Source organism: Dendronephthya gigantea, unplaced genomic scaffold, assembly GCF_004324835.1.
Source record: "Dendronephthya gigantea isolate DGI-Jeju-01 unplaced genomic scaffold, DenGig_1.0 000014F, whole genome shotgun sequence".
NCBI classification, from domain to species: domain Eukaryota; kingdom Metazoa; phylum Cnidaria; class Anthozoa; order Malacalcyonacea; family Nephtheidae; genus Dendronephthya; species Dendronephthya gigantea.
In genome coordinates, this window is record NW_021163024.1 from 2,037,602 (window position 1) to 2,065,373 (window position 27,772).

At 36.9% G+C, this 27,772-nt stretch overlaps 3 protein-coding genes across 4 annotated transcripts; 1 reads left to right on the forward strand and 2 right to left on the reverse strand.

The window, feature by feature from the left end:
- Positions 1-501: 501 nt before the first annotated feature.
- Positions 502-16,084, forward strand: LOC114519850. 2 transcript variants are annotated; one of them, XM_028540031.1, is made up of 9 exons: positions 502-579; positions 744-820; positions 2,854-3,123; positions 3,847-4,121; positions 4,321-4,510; positions 4,828-5,142; positions 5,526-5,719; positions 6,201-6,387; positions 15,972-16,084. In XM_028540031.1, exons 2-9 carry the CDS (start codon positions 763-765, stop codon positions 15,992-15,994), a joined length of 1,512 nt encoding a protein of 503 aa, XP_028395832.1. In that variant the 5' UTR covers positions 502-579; positions 744-762; the 3' UTR covers positions 15,995-16,084. The 2 variants fall into 2 exon arrangements, with proteins under 2 accessions (XP_028395832.1, XP_028395833.1); XM_028540032.1 differs by lacking the exon at positions 15,972-16,084 and adding an exon at positions 6,813-7,006.
- A 478-nt stretch (positions 16,085-16,562) lies between these two features.
- Positions 16,563-20,103, reverse strand: LOC114519807 (cuticle collagen 34-like). Its single transcript, XM_028539985.1, has 3 exons — positions 19,975-20,103; positions 17,679-18,141; positions 16,563-16,840 (listed from the first exon to the last, which is right to left on the reverse strand). Exons 2-3 carry the CDS (start codon positions 18,124-18,126, stop codon positions 16,662-16,664), a joined length of 627 nt encoding a protein of 208 aa, XP_028395786.1. The 5' UTR covers positions 18,127-18,141; positions 19,975-20,103; the 3' UTR covers positions 16,563-16,661.
- Positions 20,104-22,910: 2,807 nt separating this feature from the next.
- Positions 22,911-24,629, reverse strand: LOC114519746 (solute carrier family 49 member 4 homolog). Its single transcript, XM_028539916.1, has 2 exons — positions 24,302-24,629; positions 22,911-23,599 (listed from the first exon to the last, which is right to left on the reverse strand). Exons 1-2 carry the CDS (start codon positions 24,627-24,629, stop codon positions 22,911-22,913), a joined length of 1,017 nt encoding a protein of 338 aa, XP_028395717.1.
- Between the last annotated feature and the right edge of the window lie 3,143 nt (positions 24,630-27,772).

Genomic DNA, 27,772 nt, shown 5'->3' on the forward strand with positions numbered 1-27,772 from the left:
ATTTAGAAGTAATCGAAATTTTATTAATGAAAAATATCCGCCGGATGAGCTACGTATACGATCAGGAAACTACATGCATGTCATGAGTTCCATAGTGACAATTGACATATGTATACTCGACTGTACATTGGCTGGTTATTTCCATCCGAACTGTCATTGCCAGATAATTCATCGATTTCAGTTTAGCATGAATATAATAAGAAGCTGGACTATCCCGCTTATAGAATTATGCCTGACATCCAGTAAACCGTGTAGAAAGAACCGTTTTCGTTGATTGAACTGTTAGTTGTCATTGATAGATTTATATGACATTTAACAGGGGCGAAATTATAATGCGTAAATAAAACGCTGATGCTTTAAACTATCAAGAACACGAATCAGAAATATATTTTTGGCTGCAAGTACACCAGCATATACGTAATACATTTTAATGGCCGGTGAATGATGGGATTTCCTGTTTCCAAAAGATATAAAAAATGCAACCCCTCACTAGCTGCAAATCATTTACCACAGAACCTCGAGCAGGACGCTTCAAACGTTTTTTATATACAAGAAAAACCTGAACTTTAATTTTATCAGGTAAGACATTGTGTGTAGATATTATTTCTGGGATTAAATTATTTGAATACATGTCATTTACGTCAACTCTTGTTTGTTTCAATTTGTTTGTTTCAATACAAGTGCAATCAACAGTGAAAACCCACTGAATTCATGTTTATTTTGAGTTTCTCTCTGTATTTCAGATAATTGCGAAAGAGAGTCATGCAGAGAATGTCGTTGTTTTTTCTTGCAACTGCTTTGTCAGCTGTGATCTGGACAGGTAAAGTTCGCTGTAATAAATAAGGCCGGTACACACTAGGGGACAAATCGCTTCGTGCATGTACAGTTGGGCAACGATTTTGATTTTATCGAAGGCGATCGCGACAGCTTTAATTAGCCTTGTCACTGCGTCACCTCGCACAAAATCAGACTGGTTTGATTTCTGCGCCGTGCTGCAGCTACAATATTGCGTCGGAATTACGGGCAAATTTGCGCTCAAATTTCCAGCTCGTAATCGAGAATCGCCTTGGACGAAAGGCGTACAACATTTCATGAATTACATCATGTGATACTTTGCTTTACACTGGGTGGTTTCTATATAATAATTTCTATCGTTGTGATTAACAGAAAAATCCATTATTTGATCGTTTCACGAAATGTGTTAATCTTTAGTTAAGGCCCAGCTGGTATTCTCCTGTTGCGGGGGAACTTTAAGTTTGAATAACACGACATCACACAATATTTCAAGTCAATCTGTAGCGCGGCGGGTACATCCGATATTTAAATATAAATAAAAAAAATAAAAGAACAAAGAGTGACTAAGTCTCTTTGTTTGTCTTTTTTTCATTTTTTGGCATACAATGATATATTATTACAACAATTTCCTGCTAGGGGAACTAAAAGGGTTGCGCAAGTCATCTCATGAAAGGGTCGTAAATGTGTTAATTTGTAGTTAACGCCTACCGGGCGTCTTGTTTTTTCTGTAGCTGGGGAAGTTTGACTCAATAACACGAGAACGCAGAATATTTCAAATCAATCAGTAGCGCGTAAATCCGTTAAATGTAATTAAAACAATGATATGCAATAACATCCTGCCAGGGGAACTAACTCAACTAAGGGACTGATTACAAGGAGTGTTTTCAGCCCGGGCTCAGTTTCAGCCCGTGGATGTTATAAAATCCTAACAAATCGCGCACGCGATTTCATGACAAGAATTTCAGCCCGGATTAAAAATTAGTGTTACAGAAAAATTCGCCTTGACAACGCTTTCTCGTTTGTTTATTTCATTTTTATGTGCAGTCATAGTCCCTTAAAGGTCAAGTTATTGTCATTCGGGATTTTAAAGCGCTCGAAGAATCGAAATAGGTCTACTACCAGCCTTTACAAACTTAGCCCGGGCTGAACTTCAGCCTGGTCTTAAAATAATTCCGACGTGTCATAACACAGCTCGGGCTGAAACATGCCATGTAATTGAAAAATACTTTCGCCCCGGTTTTTTCGGCCTGAAACTCAGCCCGGGCTGAAAAGACACCATGTAATCAGCCCTTAAAAGAGTTTCGATAATGTCTCGCAAGCCTCGCTATTTAGCAAGCCAAGAATTGCGCGAGTCAACTACGTATCGAGTATTTCTTAATTTTCCACGACGTGGCAAAGTTGATGGTCGAAATTTTTACGATTTTTGCCCAAAATATATATATTCCTAATATTTTTTTAAATTCTTGAGAATACGGGGAAAAGAAACGGTGCAAATAGTTTCCAAGAGGTCGGTGGCTTTGAATTTCGGGTTAAACTTATATCACTACATGACATCACTACAATTTCATTCACTACATGAGGTCCTTCTGTAACTGAACCTTTTCGATGGGGGTTCAATACTCTGATAGCAAAACGAAGGCCTGTGCATGTTCGGGCTAATGCTCTGTGTTGTGAAACTCTCTCATTTCCTTGGGACTGTATAACTTAACTGACCGCGACAGCTATAGCGAAACCTGCACACTTTACGTTTAATACATATATTTCACAATAACGATTCAAATGTACAGAACAATTCTACTTTTACCAAAGATTGCGTTATATTTATAGTGTTTTTAAAGGAAGAACATATTTTAGGGTCTACGTTAAAGGAAGATCATAACTTAAGTCGAACGTAAAGGAACTAACATATAACTTACTTATTTTAGAGCTGTTTATAGGATTTACATTTTCATAATGACGTCAAACACAGAGCCAATCAAATTTCGTGTAACATCGGACTTTCCGCTTTTGACGTCATTCAAAAGGGATATTAATAAAATACTTTTTTCGCAACTGCAGTGGTCGCAGCAGCCAACCCAAGTTGGTCGAAAATTTCTGGCAAACTTGACCAGCTGGATGTCAGTCCAACAGACAATATATGGGGAGTGAATAGACGTGATCGAATCTTCATGCGCAATGGCAACGGCTGGCACCAGGTGGGTGGATTGTTGTCTCATGTGACAGTCGGCAGCGCTGGAGTCTGGGGACGAAATGCACGCGGGAATATTTACTATCGTGAAGGAGTTACATTCAGTTCGCCCGCAGGAACTTCCTGGACACGAATACCTGGTAAGAATTGTTGCTTATGATTAGAACATTCCAACATCTCCCCATCTTTTTTGTCATATCTTATAACCAACTTGTCAAAAAAGTAAAAAAAAAGTTCCGCCATAAAAGCGCATTGATTCTTTAACAGTTGCAAGTTAATCTGATATTGGAGGTACTAGGACACTTTAAAAATGGTCGACAATACGTTAATCTGAGTCCAAATCCCACTTTATGTCGAATATTCCTGTAGATAAAGCTGCAGAAAATTTATCCAATAACAGATGCGAGTGTAATCATATATATAATGGCTATGCGGTGGCATCCGAGTTTTAAAATTCAAATACCATACTCTCACCAATCTAATTGTGAGGCTTTTCCATGAAGTTTAGATTATCGAAGACCTACAATTGAATTTTTGAAAAAACTTGTCGGATACTTGTGTATTTTCGACAAGAATTAAGGAATAAGATAATTAAACAATACGAGATATTACTAAGATTTTGCACCAAGTCTAATCATTATTAAGCCATCGGTACTAAAGAATTCTTCGTATGACTTTCTTGTACAAACATATTAAACATCAAGTCCTTTTGTATTAGACTTATTGATTGATATTTAGTATTTACATTTCAACGGTTGATTTTTTGCACATCTATTAGCATGCAGAAATAACCAGTCGCTTCCAAATCGCATTAAATTATCGCAAAAACAGCTGCTTTATTTCTTGATGCAATTAATTTTTAGGTGGTTTAAAACAGATTGATTCGGGTCCACATGGGATAGTCTATGGAGTCAACAATGGGGATAACATTTATTGCAGAGTCGGTATTACAACTGCCAACCCCAGAGGGTCGTCATGGCAACGTGTCCAAGGCGCCCTGAAGTATGTCAGTTGTGGTGGGCTCGGGTGCTGGGGTGTAAACGCAGCAAATCACATTTGGTTTCGAGCAGGTGTGACATCTACCAACTGTGCCGGAAGATCGTGGACAAAAATCGCCGGCAAATTGAGACAACTCGAGGTAGGATAGTCTACAAAAGCCCGTAAAAGCCTACAGGATATGCATAAAAGTAACTTCAATACGTTCATCAGCGGGAGGAATTTTAATATCTTTAATTTTCACATTTCATTGCTTTGCATTATAATAAATGCACTTTTGCTATTGCGGAACTAAATCACGACCGAACAAAACGTAGACATGTTTTCTTTTGTAATCAAAGGTGAAAGAAGACGGAGTGGTGTATGGAGTGAACGCACGCAAGTCGCTCTATGTTCGTGAAGGAATAACAAGAAAAAATCCCACAGGAACCCACTGGCGAGCAATTTCTGCCCCTAGTTTTACTCATATTTCTGCTGGATCATCTAAAATCTTCGGTTTAGATACGAGTGATTCCATATTTCTTTTCAACGGTAAGTGCAATGTTTACGCCTGTATTCAAAAAAAAAAACTACAAAAAGCTAACTCATACTCATTGAGTACATGACATACAAATTTCACTCTCACTGACTGATGAGGAAGTCTTTTCTTAATCATTGGAAACATTCAATATAAAGCACTGAAAATCAAGCTATTATTTGAGTGGAAATTTCTCTATGGAGATGCTATGAGAAGATTAAGATCGCCCCCTCATTGAGTTTGAGTGTGAGTGAGCTTTTAGAATACAGGCGTTAGACCTACAATGATAGCATAAAAAGATACCGAAATTAGACACAATCTATTTCTACAGGGAAATGGAAAGTGATTCCTGGTGCCCTAAAGCAGATTGATCATGGTTTGTCCGGTGAAGTGTGGGGTGTGAACAACGCAGAACAAATCTTCCGATTAAAACCAGACAAGACATGGATACGTATCCCTGGTTCTTTAAAACATGTAACTGTGGGTAACGCCGGGGTCTGGGGTGTAAACAAACACGATAATATTTACTACTACCTTGGTGGAACATCTTGGAGACACATATCAGGGAAATTAAAACAGATTGATTCAGGACCAGGTCGAATAGTTTATGGAGTGAACGGCAACAACGCAATCTACTGTCGTACAGGTAAATTCGTAAAGTGTATAAAATGTGAAGGTAAAGCTTAATAATCAGCAACAATTAACATTTTTTATTTGGCATTGCAGCAATATATTATGCTGCATGAAATTCACATTTTCAGCGCAAATTTGATTCAAAAATGATTCAAATTTATAAAATTAGTTTTATTAGTTATATTTTTGAACATATTGCCAAGTCATTCCCCAAACTATTTCGGATTGCATGGTTATATCAAGAAAAAGCGAAAAAACGAAATATCGTCGTTTTTTCCGCATTTCCTCTCATTTACATACTTCCGAATGACGCGGGGTGAAATATAAGATCCGTCGTCTTTAACCAACTAACTAACAACCATCCAGTCTTACAGTTATTACAAATGTACTATCTAGGAATCGATGCAACTCATCCTTCAGGTCAAGGTTGGTCTCGTATTGGAGGTTCATTAAAATACATTAGTTGTGGAGCTCTTGGTTGCTGGGGTGTGAACCGAAATGATAAAATATTTTATCGATCTGGTGTGTCAGATCAGAACTGTGCTGGGACAAATTGGCACCATATTGGAGGGAAATTGAAACAAATTGAGGTAAAAACTAGGGAACAGCGTAAAGGCGGTGTTACACTGCATGTGCAATTTTTCTTGCAACTTGCAATGCAATTATAATTTCGAGGCATGATGATTAGTAAAGAATGGCAGAAATGTTACGAAAACGTTAGCAGATTGTAGTAAAGGTTCGTATTTGTCATTTTTAGATGCCTCAGGAGTAGAATTGCTTTGCAAGTTGCAAGGAAAGTTTCATAGTGTAACACTGCCTTAACGGCTCATTCTTGACATTAAAAATTTAATTTCATGCCTATCTTAGACAGTTGCAAACTATATTTGATTATATTCCCGAACATATAGTAATTTATTTATTGTTTTCACAGGACAGTTTACCTTCTCTAAAGTAATTGCATGTATTTTTGCACAATGTAGACCCAATCAGTGGAAATGAATCTCATGCCTGTAGGTTTTGTTCTGTTTGTATATTGTTCGATCAGAAGTTCATATAAGTTCTATTTCTTAGGCTGGTGGAATTGGCGATGTTTATGGTATCAACTCTAATAACGTTGTGTATCGTCGTACTGGCATTAGTGAATTGTCTCCCATGGGATCTGGTTGGCAGGTAGTTGTTTCGTATGGATCACACGTTTCCACTGGTTTAAATGGACAATATTTGTTGGTTAACGGTGCCATATTTGAGTCATTGCAAAGTAAGTTATAGTATTAATGCTTCGTTACCGAATTATTCCGTTGTTTATCATGCACATGATATAAATAAAGTTTTAGATGTCCTTAATCCAGTTAGACTGCCCCCTGATATAACTTTGTTATTTATTAAAAGAAGTGGGGATGTCTGTGTGCATCCGACTGAATCTGGTAATAAAAATTACCAGATCAGGCCGCACTGCTCCCTCCTGCATGTTCCCCAAATTATTCATATTATTCTAATATGAATCTCAAAGAATTTAAATGAAGCAAAATTGCATGTTTAGCTCTGCGGATCGTAAATCGTATATGTTCCTTTACTGTTGTGTTTTTCGCACAATGTAAAAATTATGGTGTACAGAAAACCTAAAGATGCTGGATTCTTTGATTTGATTTTTAATCATTTGGCTTTGCATTTCTTGCCCCTTAGGTTGCCCACATCGTTTCCCGTGAGTGACTGTCAGAAGCTTGGTTTGCAGAAAATCTAGTTTAACGTGGAACGTCGTAAAAAATGGTTTCTTTTTTATAGCGTATAGTTTGATTTAATTGTGTAATTCAATGAACTGTGATAGATAAAAAAGCGTAACATATATATTTCGATGTTCGCTGTTAAAAAAATAATTCTTAAAGCATTTTTAAAACACTCTTCGTGTCGCCTTCGATTGTTTGACGCAATAAGTTCAGCACATCACTCCATATACAAAAATGCAAACTCTATTCTATGCGAAAATTCTCCACCAGGAAGAACTGGGCAGCCAAATATCAAGCACCAGGCGGTTTATTTGTTTTTCAAGACGATTTTCTTGGGCATATTGAAGAAGAAAATATTTTTTATACATGGAATATACCTGTGCAAAATCAATGTGGCTAACACTTTTTTTGCCCAGCCTAAAGCAACTTAAGACGCATCTTATACAAGCAGAAATATCTGTATAATTCCCAAGCTTAACGCTCTGCGCCCAGTTGCTGCCCAAGTAATGATTAAACCGTAAACGTTTGCACATTGTGATTGGCTATATAATAAAAAAATATCCAATGCAAGGTAATGTGTTTCCAACAGCATGTATTTCAAAACACGTTTTAAATTTTCTAATATAAAGACACTGATCCTTAATAGAGAAATGTTTTTTTCGTATGTTAATATTCTCCCAGTTCATTGGCACTCTCCAAGACGCACGCAATCGCTGGGTTTCGCTGGCTGTGGTAAATTAGGCTTGTCATAATTACATGGACATTCAGATAAGGTAACAAAATACATCCATTTTTTGTAAATCATATAACCGCTTTGTCCCTCACGATACTAACCACGCCAACCGTTACGTAGTCCTGGCACTAAAACAAGAATTATTTGCTTCAAAATGGATCGTTGAAAAGTGCTAGAAGCTTTAGTAGTATGATGGCTTCGTAATTTTGACCAGAATTGCCCTGCATTTGCTCCAAATTAAGAAACAGTATTAAGAGTGCTATATATATGCTGTGGAAATTAGAATGAGTTAAAAGAGCAAGCTTGCTTGTTCTCGTATTGAGCTCAGTGGATACCTAGCCCACTTGGATCAGCAACTTACAATTCAAAATAGTCGATTCAATAATATCTGTTCAGTCTTTCAGCCAAAACTGTGGCACTTCGGTAAGTTTAATAGTATATATTTCTTCAAGGACTTGCAAATGTTAAGATTCTATAGATATTCGACTAACTAGGTGTCTAAACATTTGTATTATTGCTGTGTATATGCACATGTAAGGAATGTACTCATTCTGATTTTCTCTAATCTAGTTTCACCGTACGTATAGGGAGCTATATAAACATATAGCATCAAGCTTATTGTATGCGATATTTAAAAGGACTTTTCGATTAATTTGAAAACGTGCCAAGTGAAACATGTCAAGTGCCGAAAATATACGAACAATATGAGTTTTAAATTGTAATAATCGTCATATATTTTCATCCATTCACATCGTTTGGCGGATTTCCATTGAGTGCAAAAAGTCGCGCGATCGATTTTTGCGATCGTTTTCGTTCGAATGTGTTTTTATTCAAGCTCATCTAATGGGGTTAGTTCCGCTTGACTGTTTATATTTCGACATAAAGCGATCGCAAAAAGTCGATCGCGCGACATTTTGCACTGAATGGAAATCCGCCTTATAAGGCTGAAGCAGGCGAATTTTATCACGCGGGCAACATCCTTTATGAACGTGCATGGTCTAAATAAAGTTACAATTTCTGTTCACACGACATACGATCTAATTGACTTTACATCTGATGGATGTTTTATAGTCTGTTTGCGTGCGCTTAATATGGAGCAGAACATCATCAACGAAAGCCAAGACAGCACTGTTTGTCAATAACAGACTATACCTCCCCCCAAATAATGACAGAGTCGAAGAAATCTATAAAAGGGAAAAAGTGGGACGTTTTACTAAAAGTTGGAGAGGGAAAATTTTAATTTATTGTATACTTATTAAGCATTTGCTTTTGCAAGTTTTCCTCCTCAGTCCGCGCAGCGCCACTGGCACTACTTAACATGCTCTTAATCAGGAGGGGGGGGGGTGACACCTCTCCCTGAAAACTATTTGTCGCTAAATGAACGATTTTGACCCTCGCAGGACCTTTTGTTATTGTTTAGTTTTGTGACATGGTAACTAGTTTAGACCCAACATTTATTATTGAATCCCGGTTTTTCACGTAAAGTAAAGAGGTTGAAGTGAAGAAAAGAAGGAAGGACATGCATAACTTAAAGGAAGAACATAACTTAAGCCCTACGTTAATGGGAGAAAATAACTTGCTTATTTTAGAACTGTTTATAAGATTTCATCACCATTTAATTTTCATTGCTTTCAGAGGAAGAACCTGTAAATGCGTAAGCATTGTTACAACTTAACCTTTGATAATGGTATATGGTTACCATGCCTTTTATATACTAGGCCTATATACATGCAGCTTATAGAAACGAGGCGAGCAACGTAATCTATTGCTTGTGGGATGGCTTTCATTGCCCGAGAACAAATTCAGGAAGTGTTTATATTCACTGGTCATAACAATTTACTGGACATGAATATATACAAAAACCAGTAGATCACTAGCAATATATGTGGCAATAATTACTAGCTCTGAGAATCCCTTTGACAGGGTTTCTATCGATATCCACAAAAAGTGGTAAAGTAAAGTCAATGGTACGTCATGTAACTGTACTAGTCATACGCCACGTAACTGTATTAGTCAATATTTCATGTATAATGAGGGAGCGACCTCTGCGAAATGCAGCACACACTTCTGCATCGTTCTTAAAAAAACGTATAAATATTTATGCAATCATCATACTAAACCATATAGCATTACCAAAACCGTATAGAAACAATAAAATCAAATTGACGTGTGATATTACTTTCCTCTTAGAACAGAAAAGAAAATTTGCCCCCTTAGTCTAGTAACGCAAATTATGATAATCAGGAGCATGAATTTATTGAAGCAAGACCTGTTGAAGAGTTTGTTGCTGCCGCACCGATACCTATACCGTGAAAGCATGCAGAATTTATGGTAGTTTTGGGGTATATTAAGCACGTCTTAAATTTCGATTATGTTTCTGACGTGACATGCGATTCAACCCCTATATAACCCTATATAATTACTTTATTAATTACGTCTCCCACAATATTTTTGGCTGCAAGTACACCAGCATACGTATTATCCTTTAAGGCCAGTGGTTGATGGGATTCTTCTGTGTCTGAAAGATATGAAAAATGCAACCCCTCACTAGCTGTGAATCATTTACCACAGAACCTCGAGGAGGACGCTTCAATATACGAGCAGTTTTTTTATATACAAGAAAGAAAAACCTAAACTTTAATTTTATCAGGTACGACCATGCGTGAAGATATTGTTAATTTCTGGGATTGAATACACGTCAACTCTTGTCGTTTCAATTTGTTTGTTTCAATACAAGTGCAATCCACAGTGAAAACCCACTGAATTCCTAACTGCATCAACATGCACGTTTATTTTGCGTCTCCCTCTGTATTTCAGGTAATTGCGAAAGAGAGTCATGCAGAGAATGTCGTTGTTTATTCTTGCATCTGCTTTGTCAGCTTTGATCTGGACAGGTAAAGTTCGCTGAAATAAATAAGGCCGGTACACACTAGGGGACAAATCGCTTCGTGCATGTACAGTTGGGCAACGATTTTGATTTCATCGAACGCGATCGCGACAGCTTTAATTAGTCTTGTCACTGCGTCACCTCGCACAAAATCAGACTGGTTTGATTTCTGCGCCGTGCTGCAGCTACAATATTGCGTCGGAATTACGGGCAAATTTGCGCTCAAATTTCCAGTTCGTAATCGAGAATCACCTGTGTGCTTGGACGAAAGGCGTACAACATTTTATGAATAACATCATGTGATATTTCGCTTTCCACTGTGTGGTTTTTATATAATCATTTCTATCGTTGTAATCATTAACAAAAAAACCACTATTTGACCGTTTTGCTAAAATGTGTTAATGTAAATCTGTAGTCAAGGCTCGGCTGGTATTCTCCTGTTGCGGGGGAACTTTAAGTTTGAATAACACGACATGTATTACACCATGTCTCATTAATTTCAAGTCAATCAGCACCGCGTAAATCCGATATTTAAATGTAACTAAAAAAAAATAAAAAAACAAAGAGTGGCTAAGTTCTGACTTTAGATCTTCTAGATCACTCTTTGCTTGTCTTTTTTTTCATTTTTTGGCATACAATGATATATTGTTACAATAATTACCTGCTAGCTAGGGGAACTAAAAGAGTTTCGATTATGTCGCAAATAGCAAACCAATGGTTGCGCGAGTCATCTTATGAAACAGTCGTAAATGTGTTAATTTCTAGTGAACGCCTGGCGTGATATTCTTAACACGAGAACGCAGACTATTTCAAATCATTCAGTAGCGCGTAAATCCGATATTTCAATGTAATTACAAAAATGATATACAATAACATCCTGCCAGGGGAACTAAAAGAGTTTCGATAATGTCCGATAATTGTACGATATTTCACAGTAAACAATGAAGTAGTTAAAAAACCTGTTATTATTAAATAACCAAATTCTACATTGGAATGATTGAACACAGTTGAATCTCGAATCTTTAAATTTCGGGTTACATTCATATGCATGAACATTACTCATTTTATTCACTACAAGTCCTCCTGTAAGTCTTTAACTGAACCTTTTCGATGCGGGTTCAATACTCTGATAGCAAAACGAAGGTCTGGGCATCTTCAGCTAATGCTCTGTGTTCTGAAACTCTCACATTTCCTTGGGACTCATAACTCAACTGACTGCGACAGCTAGCGAAACCTGCACTTTACGTTTAATACATATATTTCACAATAACGATACAAATTTACAGAACAATTCTACTTTTACTATATATGTATATATATATATATATATATATATATATATATATATATATATATATATATATATATATATAAATATAACCCAATCTTTAGTAAAAGTAGAATTGTTCTGTAAATTTGTATCGTTATTGTGAAATATATGTATTAGCTAACTAACTGTATATGTATTAACTAACATATAACATACTAATTTTAGAGCTGTTTATAGGATTTACATTTTCATAATGACGTCAAACGCAGAGCCAATCAAATTTTGTGTAACATCGGACGTTCTGCTTTTGACGTCATTCAAAAAGGTCTATTGATAACGTACTTTTTTCGCAACTGCAGTGGTCGCAGCAGCCAACCCAAGTTGGTCGAAAATTTCTGGCAAACTTGACCAGCTGGATGTTAGTCCAACAGACAATATATGGGGAGTGAATAGACGTGATCGAATCTACATGCGCAATGGCAACGGCTGGCACCAGGTGGATGGATTGTTGTCTCATGTGACAGTCGGCAGCGCTGGAGTCTGGGGCCGAAATGTGCACGGAAATATTTACTACCGGGAGGGAATTACATTCAGTTTGCCCGCAGGAACTTCCTGGACACGAATACCTGGTAAGAATTGTTGCGTATGATTAGAACATTTCAACATTCCCCGATCTTTTCCTTCATATCTTATAACCAACTTGTCAAAAAAGTAAAAAAAAGTTCCGCAATAAAAACGCATTAATTCTTTAACAGTTACAAATTAATCTGATATTGCAGGTACTACGGCTGTCACACTTTAAAAATTGTCGACAATACGTTAATCTGAGTCCAAATCCCACTTTTTGTCGATTATTCTTGAAAACAAAGCTGCAAAAAAATTTATGCCATAACAGATGCGAGTGTAATAGCTATGCGGAGCCATCCGAGTTTTAAAATTTAAATACCATGCGCTCACTAATCTAATTGTGAGGCTTTTCGGCGAAGTTTAAATTGAAGACTTATAATTGAATTTCCAAAACTGAAAAACTTGTCGGATACTCGTGTATTTTCGATGGGAATTAAGGAATAAGATAAATAAATAATACGAGATATTACTAAGATTTTGCACCTATTTAATTCATTTAATGATCAAACCATCGGTACTAAAAAATTCTTCTTATGACTGACTCCCTTGTACAAACTTATTAACCATCAAGTCCTTTTGTTTTAGAGAATTGATATTAAGAATTTATATTTTAACGGTTGACTTTTTGCTCATCTATTAGCATCATAGAAATAATAGACATATGTCTATTATTTCTATGATTAGCATGCAGAAGTAACCAGTCGCTTCCAAATCGCATTAGATTATCGCAAAAACAGCTGCTTTATTTCTTGATGCAATTAATTTTTAGGTAATTTAAAACAGATTGATTCGGGTCCACATGGAATAGTCTATGGAGTCAACAATGGGGATAGCATTTATTGCAGAGTCGGTATTACAACTGCCAACCCCAGAGGGTGGTCATGGCAACGTGTCCAAGGCGCCTTGAAGTATGTCAGTTGTGGTGGGCTCGGGTGCTGGGGTGTAAATGCGGTAAATGACATTTATTTTCGAGCAGGTGTGACATCTACAAACTGTGCCGGAACATCGTGGACAAAAATCGCCGGCAAATTGAGGCAACTCGAGGTAGGATAGTCTGCAGGACAAAAAACAGGTGTGTTAGGGTGCCAAGAGGAGAGAAAAGACTCCCTGGTTTGCAAAAGTCCGTAATGCCGACAGGACTGCATATGCATGGAAGTAAATTCAATACGTTTATCAGCGGGAGGAATTTTAATATTCTTAATTTTCACATTTCGCTTTTGCAGAACTAAATCACGACCGAACAAAACGTAGACATGTTTTCTTTTGTAATCAAAGGTGAAAGAAGACGGAGTGGTGTATGGAGTGAACGCACGCAAGTCGCTCTATGTTCGTGAAGGAATAACAAGAAGCAAACCCACAGGAACACACTGGCGAGCAATTTCTGCACCTAGTTTTACTCATGTTTCTGCTGGATCATCTAAAATCTTCGGTTTAGATACGAGTGATTCCATATTTCTTTTCAATGGTAAGTACAATGTTTACGCTTGTATTCAAAAACAAAAACTACAAAAAGCTAACTCATACTCATTGAGTATGACATACAAATTTCACTCTCACTGACTAATGAGGATGTTTTTTCTTAATCATTGGAAACATTCAATATAAAACACTGAAAATCAAGCTTTTATTTGAGTGAAAATTTCTCTATGGAGACGCTATGAGAAGATTAAGATCGCCCACTCAATGAGTTTGAGTGTGAGTGAGCTTTTTTAGAATTACAGAAGTTAGACGTACAAGGAGAGCATAAAAAGATACAGAAATTAGACACAATATATTCCTACAGGGAAATGGAAAGTGATTCCTGGTGTCCTAAAGCAGATTGATCATGGTTTGTCCGGTGAAGTATGGGGTGTGAACAACGCGGAACAAATCTATCGATTAAAACCAGACAAGACATGGATAAGGATTCCCGGTCATTTAAAACATGTAACTGTGGGTAATGCCGGGGTCTGGGGCGCAAACAGATACGATGATATTTACTACTACCTTGGTGGTTCATCTTGGAGATACATACCAGGGAAATTAAAACAGATCGATTCAGGACCGGGTCGAATAGTGTATGGAGTGAACAGTAACGACGAAATCTACTGTCGTATAGGTAAAATTCGTAAAGTCTATAAAATGTGAAGGTAAAGCTTAATAATCAGCAACAACATTTTTATCTGACAGTATATTATGCCGCATGAAATTCACATTTTCAACGCAAATTTGAATCATTTTTGAATCATATTTGAACATATTCGCAAGTCATTCGCCAAACGATTTCGGATGGTTATTTCAAGAAAAAATAGAAAGAAACGAAATATCATGGTTTCTCCGCATTCCCTCTCATTTTCATATTTCCGAATGACGGGGTGAAATATAAGATCAGTCTTCTTAAACCGACTAACTAACAACCATCCAGTCTTACAGTCATTACAAATGTACTATGTAGGAATCGAAGCAACTCATCCTTCAGGTCAAGGTTGGACTCGTATTGGAGGTTCATTAAAATACATCAGTTGTGGAGCTCTTGGTTGCTGGGGTGTGAACCGAAATGATAATATATTTTATCGATCTGGTGTGTCTGATCAGAACTGTGCTGGAACAAATTGGCACCATATTGGAGGGAAATTGAAACAAATTGAGGTAAAAACTAGGGAGCAGCGTAAAAGCGTTGTTACACTCCCTTTCCTTCCAACTTGCAATCCAATTATAAATCTGACATGAAAAAGTTAATTTCATGCATATCTTAGACAGTTGCTAACTATATTTGATCATATTCCCCAACATATAGTAATTTATGTATTGTTTTCACAGGAGAGTTTGCCTTCTCTAAAGTAATTTTAGTTTTGCAAATGTAATGTAGACCCAAACAGTGGAAATAAATCTGATGTCTGTAGGTTTTGTTTTATTTCTATATCGTTCGATCTTCTAGAAGTTCATATAAGTTCTACTTCTTAGGCTGGTGGAATTGGCGATGTTTATGGTATCAACTCCAATAACGTTGTGTTTCGCCGTACTGGCATTAGTGAATTGTCTCCCATGGGATCTGGTTGGCAGGTAGTTACTTCGTATGGATCACATGTTTCCACCGCTTTGAAGGGACAATATTTGTTGGTTAACGGTGCCATATTTAAGACATTGCAAGGTAAGTAACACATTTTTATAGTATTAATGTTTCGTTACCGAAATATTTCGTTTTTTTCATGGCACATGATAAGTAAAGTTTGGGATGTCTTCCCCCCATGCAGTCTTACAATATACTAAATTTTTAACCAAAGTTGCTCAAATCCAGTTAGACTGCCCCCTGACATAACTTTGTTATTTATTAAAAAAGTGGGGGTGTCTGTGTGCATCCGACTGAATCTGGTAATAAAAATTACGAGATCAGGCCACACTGCTCCCTCCTGCATGTTTCCCGAATATTCTAATATGAATATCAACGAATTTAATTGAAGCGAAATAACATCTTTATCTCGGCATATCGTAAATCGTATATATGTTCCTTTACCGTTGTGTTTTTCATACAATGTAAAAATTATGGTATACAGCAAACCTAAAGATGCTGGATTCTTTGATTTGATTTTTAATAGTTTGATGATGCATTTCTTTCCCTTAGGTTGCCCACAGCGTTTCCCGTGAGCTACTGTTAGAAGCTTGGTTTGCAGAAAATCTAGTTTAATGTAGAACGTCTTGAAAAATGGTTTCTTTTTTATAACGTATAATTTGATTTAATTGTGTAATTCCATGAACCGTGATGGATAAAAAGCGTAACATATACATTCCGATGTTCGCTGTTAAAAAATAATTCTTAAAGCATTTTTAAAATACTCTTCGTGTCGCCTTCGATTGTTTCCATTCAATGACGCAATAAGTTCAGCACATCATTGCATGCGCAATACAAAAATGCAAACTCTACTCTATGCGAAAATTCTCCACCAGGAAGAACTGGGCAGCCAAATATCAAGCACCAGGCGGTTTATTTGTTTTTCAAGACGATTTCTTGGGCATATTGAAGAAGAAAATGTCTTATATATATGGAATATATATACCTGTGCAAAATCAATGTGGCTAACACTTTTTTACCCAGCCTAAAGCAACTTCAGACGCCAGTCTCCAGTTGCTGCACAAGTAATTATTAAACCGTAAACGTTTGCACATTGTGGTTGGCTATATAATACAAAAATATCCAATGCAAGGTAATGTGTTTCCAAAAGCATGTATTTCAAAACACGTTTTAAATTTCTAATATAAAGACACTAATCTTTAATGGAGAAATGTTTTTTTCGTATGTTAATATTCTCCCAGTTCATTGGCACTCTCCAAGACGCACGCAATCGCTGGGTTTCGCTGGCTGTGGTAAATTAGGCTTGTCATAATCACATGGACATTCAGATAAGGTAACAAAATACATCCATTTTTTGTAAATCATATAACCGCTTTGTCCCTCACGATACCAACCACGCCAACCGTTACGTAGTCCTGGCACTAAAACAAGAATTATTTGCTTCAAAATGGATCGTTGAAAAGCGCTAGACACTTTAGTAGAATGATGGCTTCGTAATTTTGACCAGGATTACCCTGCATTTGCTCCAAAGGAACAGTATTAAGAGTGCTATGTGCTGTGAAATGGGTTAAAAGAGCAAGCCTGCTAGTTTTCGTAGCTATAGGGCATTCAGTAAAGAAATGACGGAGTAAAACGAGTTTGTCAAATGTTTAAGAAAAGAACTTTCATTAATTATAAAAATTCCTCTATTATTTTGAACAGAAATTAAACCTGGTGTTCATTTAGTTTTAGTATAGATGCCAAGGTTGTTGCCGTAATAGAATATTACTAAGTGTATAAACCATACTAAAATAAGCAATGTTCCAATAATTCATCCTAATGTTAGCTATTTCATTTCAAATTCATAGTAATTCTCCGTATTCAGAACCCACAAATATAAATGATTTAAGGATAGTCGTCATGGTTGTTGGGTTAAAGTATCCAGCTGATCTGAGATTATGACGTCATAAGGCGTCTCGACATAACTGAGTTATCATGTGCCTGGTTTTATTTGTCCTTATTCTTCTAACTAATAGTATAAAGGGCGAAAAATTTAAATTCTAATTTACAGTTGGTAATATAATTTACAAAATGAGCGTGTTTTCGCCTATATATAATAAAATTACTTGATATTTTCGAGTGTCAAAGTCATATGCAATGAGGGAAATGATAATTCAGTTTTTTCGAAGATCTGGCTTCTAATTGGTTTATCTTTATACCCAGATCAGCTGGATAATGATAACGGGAAAAAGATATACAATTCTAATAGCCCAAACTTACCAGCACAAACTTTGCGGAAACTGTAACAAACTTGTCCTACACTATCTCCAGGTTTGTATGGCAGATACATCACATCACCAGCTTCAGCACCAGGAGGACCAGGTTTTCCAGGCACACCAAGATCACCAGGTTCTCCTTTACCACCCGGGAGACCTGAGCGACCGATATCACCTGGTTCACCAGGTATTCCCATATAACCTTTTTCTCCTGGACTGCCGGTAGGACAGGGCTGGCCACCACATTGAAAACCAGTACCACGATACAAAACCTTGCCAGGATCACCAGGTTCTCCTGGGTAGCCAGGGAAACCTGGCTCACCTATAAGACCCTTAGGCCCAGGCGGACCAGGAGGACAATTGTCGCAGTTTGGTTCGAGTGGATCGACCACACGATCTTGTGAAAGAACCACAGTTACCAAGGCAACGAGGAGGAATATTGCTGCTTGCATGATGGTAGTGAAAGACTATAAAACAGAGATGGAGATGGATAAACATTAAGATCTGTTCACACGATCCATTTTTTTTGGATCCAATATTCCAACTCACTTCTGATGGATATTTTATAGTCTGTTGTCTTGTAATGTTTATGAGCAGCAAATTCACTGAAGCCAATGCAGTATTGCTTTATCCAACCAACTATATTTAACCAACTATATTTCATACGTCAAAATTCATAAGTGAGTTGGATCCAACAAAATTGGATCGTGTGAACAGACCTTTAGTAAGATTGATAAAAACTGCGTGTTCGTGAAGAAAAGCTATTGTTATCTACCCATAGTCTCTACAGGGTGATGTTGGGGCACAGTGCGTAAATAAAAAATCTTTATTTTTGGCATACGCCTTGGCTTGCAAGAGTGCGTCACTGACCGCAGTATATAAAACTGAACACAAATACTCCTGAGCACCTAGAGATAAACCTACAATAGATATACATATGCGATGGTAGATTGTGCAAAATTATTTCGAGACAGAAATGGGCCGGGAACATATTCATCAATGCAGATCGAAATACTGAAAATCTGTAAGGATTCTACAATATATTGAATGCCTTATTCATATTAAGGTGGCTCGATACAGTCTCTCGAAATTTTTAGCTGCAAATTTTAAGCAGGAATATGAAGCATCTAAATATTTCACTAGAAGGCTTAAAGTTAATATACTTGGCAGGAAACACATCTAGGGCGGAAATCTATTTTGGATGCCTGGCAAGATTTCATCAAAGCCATACCCAGCAACGGGTGATTTTAAAGCGATTGAAAAAAGCGCTATCTACCGCTATCCGGCTTTCATACCCATGAACTTTTTAATATTTCCTGCTCCCGAAAAAAATATGTGAAAGGTAGCTATAGTGATATGACGAGTTGCGGAAATTTAAGGAATTGGGAAATGACACTAAGGAATATGAGAATTCTGTTCCCAAAGCGTTTTTACAAAACAACGCGCAATAGTTTGAATAGCGATGCTAAAAATCCGCGATCGAAAGCGAAAAACAATCTTCATACGGCCTTCATGCAGGTACAACCGGTTAACGGTTGGTTACGATTAGATTTGTGAATTCATCCAAACGATGCCTGAAACCTATGCAGGCTTTATAGTTACCAAAACCCTATTGTTTACTGACTATATCTGAAAAACAGGTTTTGTTTGATATTAATATCAGATGGATAGTCATATCACACATAGGATAACCATGTAATTTTATAGAAAAATGAACTAGGATAGTCATATCAACATAGGATAACCATGTAATTTCATAAAAAAAATGAACTAGGTGGAAATCAAATTTTAAACTCAATGAATGCTACTATGGAATTGTTCTGATAAATCTGTAAAGTATTGTGCTGTCAATAATATATGGGCAATAATTGTCGATTTATCGGTGTGCTATTGATTAGAATATTTTGGCCTTCGTTCAAATATTGTAATTAATTACTGGTACTCCAAGATCATATCATATCTAGTAATCAGTGCCATAATACAGTCGGCATGCTACATTTCAACATTAATTGAAACATATCGCAAAATTTACCGTTTTAAATACAATAATAGCTCAAACTGGCCGGAGTTCAGGACAAATAGTTGTGCGCTAATCTATTATACATTCGACATTCAAAATGGAACGAATTTTGATGCGATGCTTAGGATATTTTCCAGTATGTTCACAGAAGTCGTTTATAATGCTGACAAGAGAGCATTGTGTTATTATTATTGTATAATTTTCACAATCTCCGTTAAATCACAAATGCGTCTCATTAATATTCTATTTAAAATAAAATAAGGAACTGTGGAAGGCTTACCTTCAGATGTGACCAAACTGTGACGACTCTTCGGCTTCTAGCGACAAAGCCAAGGTAATACAGTCGAGCAAGTCTTCAACAACACTGCGCAATTTTAAAGGCGCTCACAGGGTGTCTGTTATATGACACTTTCTTGCTTATTTTATATGCGCTCGGAATGTGATACGCTTCCACAGGCACAAAGGCGCGAAAAGCAGAGCGTTTAAATGCAATCTATGTTATGAAACACACGAGATACCACTTTTTTATTAACTACACCGACGACAAATATTAAACAAAGGCCTGATATTGAACATGTAGATCGACGAGCTGAAATTGACAGCATTTGTCATTGGGGAGGCTTATTCCATAACATTCATTCATTTAGTCCTACTGAATCTAAAAAATGGTCAGAACATCGAGTTCAGATTTCGTAATTAAATGGACGACTTGCGCTTTAGAGTAATTTCTTACCTCGGCGATAAGAAGAACATTTCTGAAAGAGCGTACTAAAATAAGTAAAACTGCCAAGTTTGACTGCGAATTGTTGTAAAATACGGAAAATATACCCATGCGAAGTTGTCGATTTTTGTATACTTTTGTATTGCGACCGGAAGTTTGTAACTAATTTAGTTACACATTTCCGCACGTAATACAAAAGCATACAAAATTTGCCAACTTCGCATGGCTATATTTTCCGTATTTTACAAAATTTCGCAGCCAAACTTGGCAGTTTTATTCAATTTAAGTAAGATCGTTCTAGCTGGGGCGATTTATTTTCCTCTAGTTACTTTGATCAAAAGTTAGTCTAAAGCGCAAGTCGTCCATTGTGATTGATACTTTCAACAGTTAGGGTTTACAACTTGAACAAACATTTAGTGTGCATACTCTCTGCATCACCCTTGCGAAAGAACCTCGGCTCATTACTTTGTTCCCTTTGTGAAGTATAATCTTCTTATTTATTTACCTTCATATTGAATTTCATCAAGGAGAAGCCATGGCACAAACTGATAATAAAATAATCCATGAGAAATGACGCGCTATAGTCCACTAACGCTTGTCTTGCTACACCAAAGGATTGGGCATCGGGGTCCTCAGGGGCCAGTTGTTCAAAGGTGGAATAATTAATAACCTTGCGTTAAATTTCAATCCACTGTTTCGTGTAAGTGCTTCTGAACCGCTGTTTGATAACCTTGTTTTAAAACTTTTACAAAATATGATTCTTGTCGGTCCAGAAAATATTTATGAAGAAAGATGTTCAACTTTGTAAACAAGCGATTAAGTAACCTTTAACCCAGGGTTAAGCTAACCAGCTTTTGAACTACTGGCCCCAGATCATCCTGCCGTTTTTCGTAAAACACGCAATTAAGCTGCATTCAATAAAAATGAAGGCCGCCACAACACCGAAGGAAAAGATTCTGATACGCGTCACGTGGTATTTAAATAATTTAAAGGTCTGTTCACATGATTCAATTTTGTTGGATCCAATTCACTTCTGATGTATGGAATGAAGTCATTTATTAATCAAGCAGTACTGCGTTGGTTTAGGTTGATTTGCTAGCGCTCCCCCCATATATTCATTGCAAGTCAACAGATTATAAAACATCCATCAGAAGTGAATTGGATCCAACAAAATTGGATCGTGTGAACAGACTTTGATAATGACTCTTCTTTTAAAATTTACATTTTATTTAGAACTTTGTTGCCTATCTACTGATGATCTGTAATAAGTCTCTTTCACAAACGGTAAAAGTATTGTGGAAACTGCACAAGTACAAACGGTTGTCCAAAGCATCCACTTCGTTCCTAAGTTTCCTAACGGAATAACAAGAAATCCAGTCTGCAGAATGTTATTGAAGAACGCTATCATACCGGCAGTTATTCCTTCAGCCACCGGGTAAGTGATCTCTACACCAAGTTCGAAGAAGAATGGAATTGTACCGTTTAAAAAGAAACCGCTCAATCCAAACATGATGTAGACAATGATTTGGTTAAACGAGATAACTCCAGTAAAAATATAGCAGATCAGTAAAGTGGTGTAAAAAGACAGAGCCATAAACACGATGAGAAATGACTTGTGATGACCTGAGAACCGATCTGCAAATCTAAAATTAAAATGAAACGTTTAAGACCACAGTAATAGAAAAGACACATACTGCAGGTCAGCTCAGCCTTACGCTGTCTCCTGTCTTTTATATAACTATTGCATGGGACTCAGAGCGAGAGACTATATCCCCGTTTACACTGATACACACTATTCATATCCACAGTACGGTTAAAATGGTACCGTTCCCAAATTTATTTCACGTGCTTATAATATCTAAGAGAAGGTACAGATAGAATTTACATGGGCATCCATTGTAGGCACCGGCGCTGTGTCCAAAATTTTGTGTAATATAAATAGGTTCATGTCACGCAGCTTAGCGAAAAAACTAAGGCTCTGTTTACATAGAGATAGGGTGACCCTACCACTAGGGTCAAGAAATAGTGAGTGTTCACATGAGATATAGTCACCCTACCTTTAGGGCTATCTTTCCAGATAGGGTCACCTTACCGGTAGGGCTATCTTTCCAGATAGGGTCACCTTACCGGTAGGGCTATCTTTCCATATAGGGTCACCCTACATTTGCGTGGTTACTAAGTTTGCCGTATTCGAAAATGGCGCCTAAACATGAAGTTTTGGCGGCAAGTTGTATTTTTTATGTTTTGGTCCCTCTCGTATATTAATCATCAAAACTAGTATCAATTAGTTCTGTCAGTATTCTCTCACGGTATAGGTGGCATCAACAGCCAAAGCAGCAGATGTTGCCTGGATGAATTAGGATACCCCTGCATGGTTATATGTTAATTGTAGCTATACTGAATCTTTTGCGTTGCTGGTCTATGATTGAAACACAATGTAACTACTTGATCAAAAAACCTATTCTATCAAAAAAATGATATATTAAACGTTTTACTCACAACGAAAAAGAGACTCCAGAGAAAGCGCCACTGATCACAGCAACAAATCCAAGCCATCCAGCAAACATTGCATTCACTTTTATACCATAATCAGATAAATTTTGATACAACACAGAACACCATCCCCCATACACCCCCGTACTTGCTCCATATATTGTTGCCAATAAAAGAAAATTATAATTTTTAAATAGTTTCTTGATGCCATTTTTGAAATCAACACGTCCTGTGGCAGCAGATAAACTGGGTGGGATCTTTGGTTTTGCCGGATAGTAAATAATGATGGCCACAAAGATAACAAACTGTATACAAGCTTCAGAATACAGGAGAGAATTAATTTGTCTTTTATACATATTTATTTGAGTGCTATTTAAGTGGTAACGATTGTCAACCATGGGAATGTTTGAATCTTTGATATCATCAACAAATGCAGGTGGAATGATGAATCCCAGCGCGGTCCCAATGTAACTAGAAACGGTAGAGATCGCCGTTGAAGTCGTGCGTTGGTTTGGAGGAAACCAGGTTGAAGATATGAGGGCAGCTGGGGACATGCCACCAGCGAGGCAGATGATGAATTGACCAGAGTGCATTAAGATTGTCGTTGTAGAATTGCTGTCAGTTGGAATGCATCTCAATGCGGAGCCAAGGAATTGCAATCCAGCTGCGAGAATCATTGTTAATCGTAGACCTACGTATAAGATATAAGCCGGTTTACCCTACACTTGACACGGGACGGAAAAATGGATACCATTACCCAATTTTATTAGTGTTCACGTCACCAATACACAGCCAGGGCACGGATGAAATAAGTGCCCATTATAGCCGTGCCGTACCGATAAATTAAGTATAGTGTAAGCAGGGATATGAATAGGGGCAGGAAAACTACTTGCCAAACAATATGTCTTGTTTATAGTACCTATAATTATGCACTTGTATGGTTGCAAAGAAAATAAGGATCTGATCGCATTGCTTTGGTTAGTTTGTGCGCAAAAGCCCACACAGACCGGACGTGATGCAAATTTTCAATTTTTTGATTTCCAAAAGCAAAAAAATTCTATACCCATCAGAATAATTTTGTAGATTACTTAACGATAATTTATTTTGCATGACTTCTCTGGTGTCCATAGATTTCACATTTTTCTGACAGAATTTAATTTCATTTATATGCTACTTAAAACTGAAAATTTGCGTCGCGTCTCCGCATCGCGTCCGGTCTTTGTGGGCCTTTACCGGCTTTAAAAGCTAAAACCCGAAAAGACATGACTACAGCTAAGGCCTGTTTACGTGATACCACCTAGCCTAGACTAAACCAACCGTGAGATGAAACCCTAAGATTAACAAGCGGAATGTATGAACTGTGGTCACAAAACTATAGAAGATAAATTTGTACCTTTCACATCCATGATCCAAGCAAAGGGTGTGATTGCGATACAGAATGTAATGCACCCCCAAGCAGCCATTAAATCAATGACGTAATCATCCCAATCATAAACTGCTCTCGCTGTCGCTTGAATTGGTCCCCAGGTATTCCACATCATATTTTGTAACATGGATTTCAGACAGTACATTAGTAGAATGTACCATCGTCTTTTGTAGATTTTCACCGAATCTGTGTCGGGGTGAGGACAGTTTATCAATGATTTGCGATGCTCTGTCAGGACTTCGTTACATTCATTCTCATGTAAACCACAATTTTCAGACTCTGAAGATTCAGCCATTTCTTTAGTCTATACATAATGATAAACAATCGGATAGCGAAGAATAGTCCTGGTCGTATAACGTGGCATTTTCTTTGCGTTAAATGCAATTCCAACGATAGATAGAGATGCATGATAACGAAACCTAACGTGATTTTTAATGGCGAAGCGGGAGTGCGATTTGTAATCACAAGTTTTAATACAGTACAAATTTTGCACACTAAAATTACACGACACGAAGTGGAACTTCCACTTTATTATATTCATTTTGAAATCTGACAAAAAAATTGAACAAATTCACAACGATTTATTGGCTGAAAGAACCGTAAACGGTGTAAAATGTGAGTAATGTTCATCTATATTTTTGTCAAGAAATTTTGCGGGGCATTTACAAAGTAAAAATATTAAAATTTTGATTGGATAGTTACACTAAAATACTAAATCTGATTGGTTATTGCGGTGCGTGCTTCAATCTTATTGGCTTATAAATGATATGATTAATGCTCAAAAACAGTGCGATTTGGGAATTAATCACATTATTTTTTGCCAATCAGATTGCCAGAAACATGCACCATTGATTTCAAAATGAATATAATAAATCATTTTATTACCCTGACTTCAGCACGCTAATACTTTATAACTTTTGTTTAATGAGTGAAGTTGGCCCTTTTAACCATTTGAAGCGTTATTGTATTATTATAACTGTTGTGATTTGCCGGTCAATTTTCTATATCGATATAGCATACAAATAATTTTTTACCCCAGGTTTTCAGACCCGGACTTACTGTGAATTGTGAAATTCGCTAGTTATAAATGTTGAAAAAAGACTATGGACACAAACTGAAAGCTGTAACAAGTATAGTGAAGGGTCCATTTGAGTATTAATTTCGAATGGAAATCACACACATCGATCTCAGATTCAGGTAGGAAGAGCTGATGAAAATGTGTCAATTATATTGGGCCTCTGCATGCATGGCAAGATTCAGAACTAGCTATATACAGTTAGCTTAAAATTAATTACCTCTCAAAATCGACTTAAATTCACCCTTTAAGGCGGTTTTACACTATTTAACTTTTCTTGCAACGGGCAATGCAATTAGACTACTCCTGAGGCATCTAAAGTTGTCAAATATGAACATTTCTTACTATCTGCTAACGAGTAAATCAAAATTATAATTGCAATGCAAGTTGCGAGGAAATTTGCATAGTGAAAGAGTGCCTTAAGCAATTATCCTGCATCGAGTAAGGCGCCTGCATAAAATGGAGAACTGATTACATACAATGTGAACATCAATTTTACTGTGTTCAGCATTATATACAAATGATTTATAAAATGAAGCTTCAATCGAAATCAACTTTATATAAGATATTGGTTTAGCAGATATTTTCTTTAAAATATGAAGTGGCACTTGTGTTTGGAATCTATCTCAAGTTGCATGCATCATGCATGTATTCAATGTAGACGCTCTTTTCGTTTTGTATCATTCTCCACAACGTCGGATTCTTCCGTGTCCGTGAATCGTAATTTGTATTTTCATAGAACCCACGTCGAAAACCCATGACGAATTGTAAATAACTATAGCTGTAGCCATTCGCCAATGATTAGCTTCTTTATCAATTTATTACCAAAGCTTCCAGAGGTCACCTCGATTGATGGTGACATTTTGTAACATACGAGAAAACGTTATTTTGAAGTTAATATTATTTCCATAAATGCAATAATATTATCTCAATTCTTTATAGCGATTGAAACTCATTCGAAATTTCAACTGATATAGAATTCAATACTTTATGCTATTGTTGCGGCACACTAACTTTAATAACAACAGCAGACCATGATGTGGACTGCATGCAACATGTTGCTCAGTTATCTTGCTGTAAAACAGTTGCAACGAATATTCATTCAATGCTTGCTGTTAAGTATTTTGAAAATTCCAAGAAAGCCGGAATGGCTTCAGTGAATTTCTAGCGAGAAATAAATAGTATATCATACATGTGCATGCATTATCGTCAAATACACAGAAATTATAGTTATAGAAATTCTCATACAGACTATCTGATTGTAGCCTACCTGTTAGCTCATCGAATTTTGCGCCAGCTGTGAGAAATATACAAGATCATCAAGGCATAAGATCGCCTTGAAACTCTCACAGTCGTGCCAATAGAAGCGTTCCGAAAAATGTTGACGAGTTCATATCACTGGTTCATATCAGCCTCGTACCCAGGCGCTTTAATAGTAATATATATAACATTGCATCCAGGTATTGTATAGAGTTCAGCTGAAAAAAGCAAGCGCGCAAAGGTGTTTGGGGTGGTTTGTTTTAGCAAAGAAACGCCTGGCAAAAAATGGCCGATTTCTGCCAAATCGTGACCGATTTCTGGAAAACGTTTGTATTTTGCAGTTTTTATTTTCATTATTTATAATTTCTTTACTGGATCGACTGTCGACAGGCTAGCCTAGTATTATGAACGTTTCCTTTGGCGAAGAATCATCTGACGGTAGCTACTTTTATTTAAATATATTTTCCGTCGGAGTGACTATATCGTAAAATACTCGAATAATCGCCTGCCGTATTTACATATTTACTATTGGGAAAAGCGAGCGCATTTCAACATATTAAGAGGTTTCTGTCCATGATATAAAAGATAAATTTATATTCCTTTGTTTACAGGTTTAATAATCCGAGGATGTATTCAACGCGATATGGCAACAACTTGAGTTGATTCCATACGTGATACTTATTGGATATAATTTGTTACATGAAATGTTCAATATTAATCAACCTATAACATTTTTAAAAACCGGTGTATCTGTAAAAACCTGGATCTAATTCAAGAAATGAATTAGAAAGCCGCCACAAAACCGAAGGAAGAGATTCTGATACGCGTCACGTGGTATTTAATTAATTTAAAGTCTGTTCACATGATCCAATTTCGTTGGATCCAATCAATTCTGATGTATGGAATGAAGTCATTTATTAATCAAGCAGTACTGGGTTTGTTTAGGTTGATTTGCTAGCGCTGCCCAAATATATTCATTGCTAGTCCACAGATTATAAAACATCCACCAGAAGTGAATTGGATCCAACAAAATTGGATCGTGTGAACAGACTTTGATAATGACTCTTCTTTTAACATTTTATTTAGAACTTTGTTGTCTATCT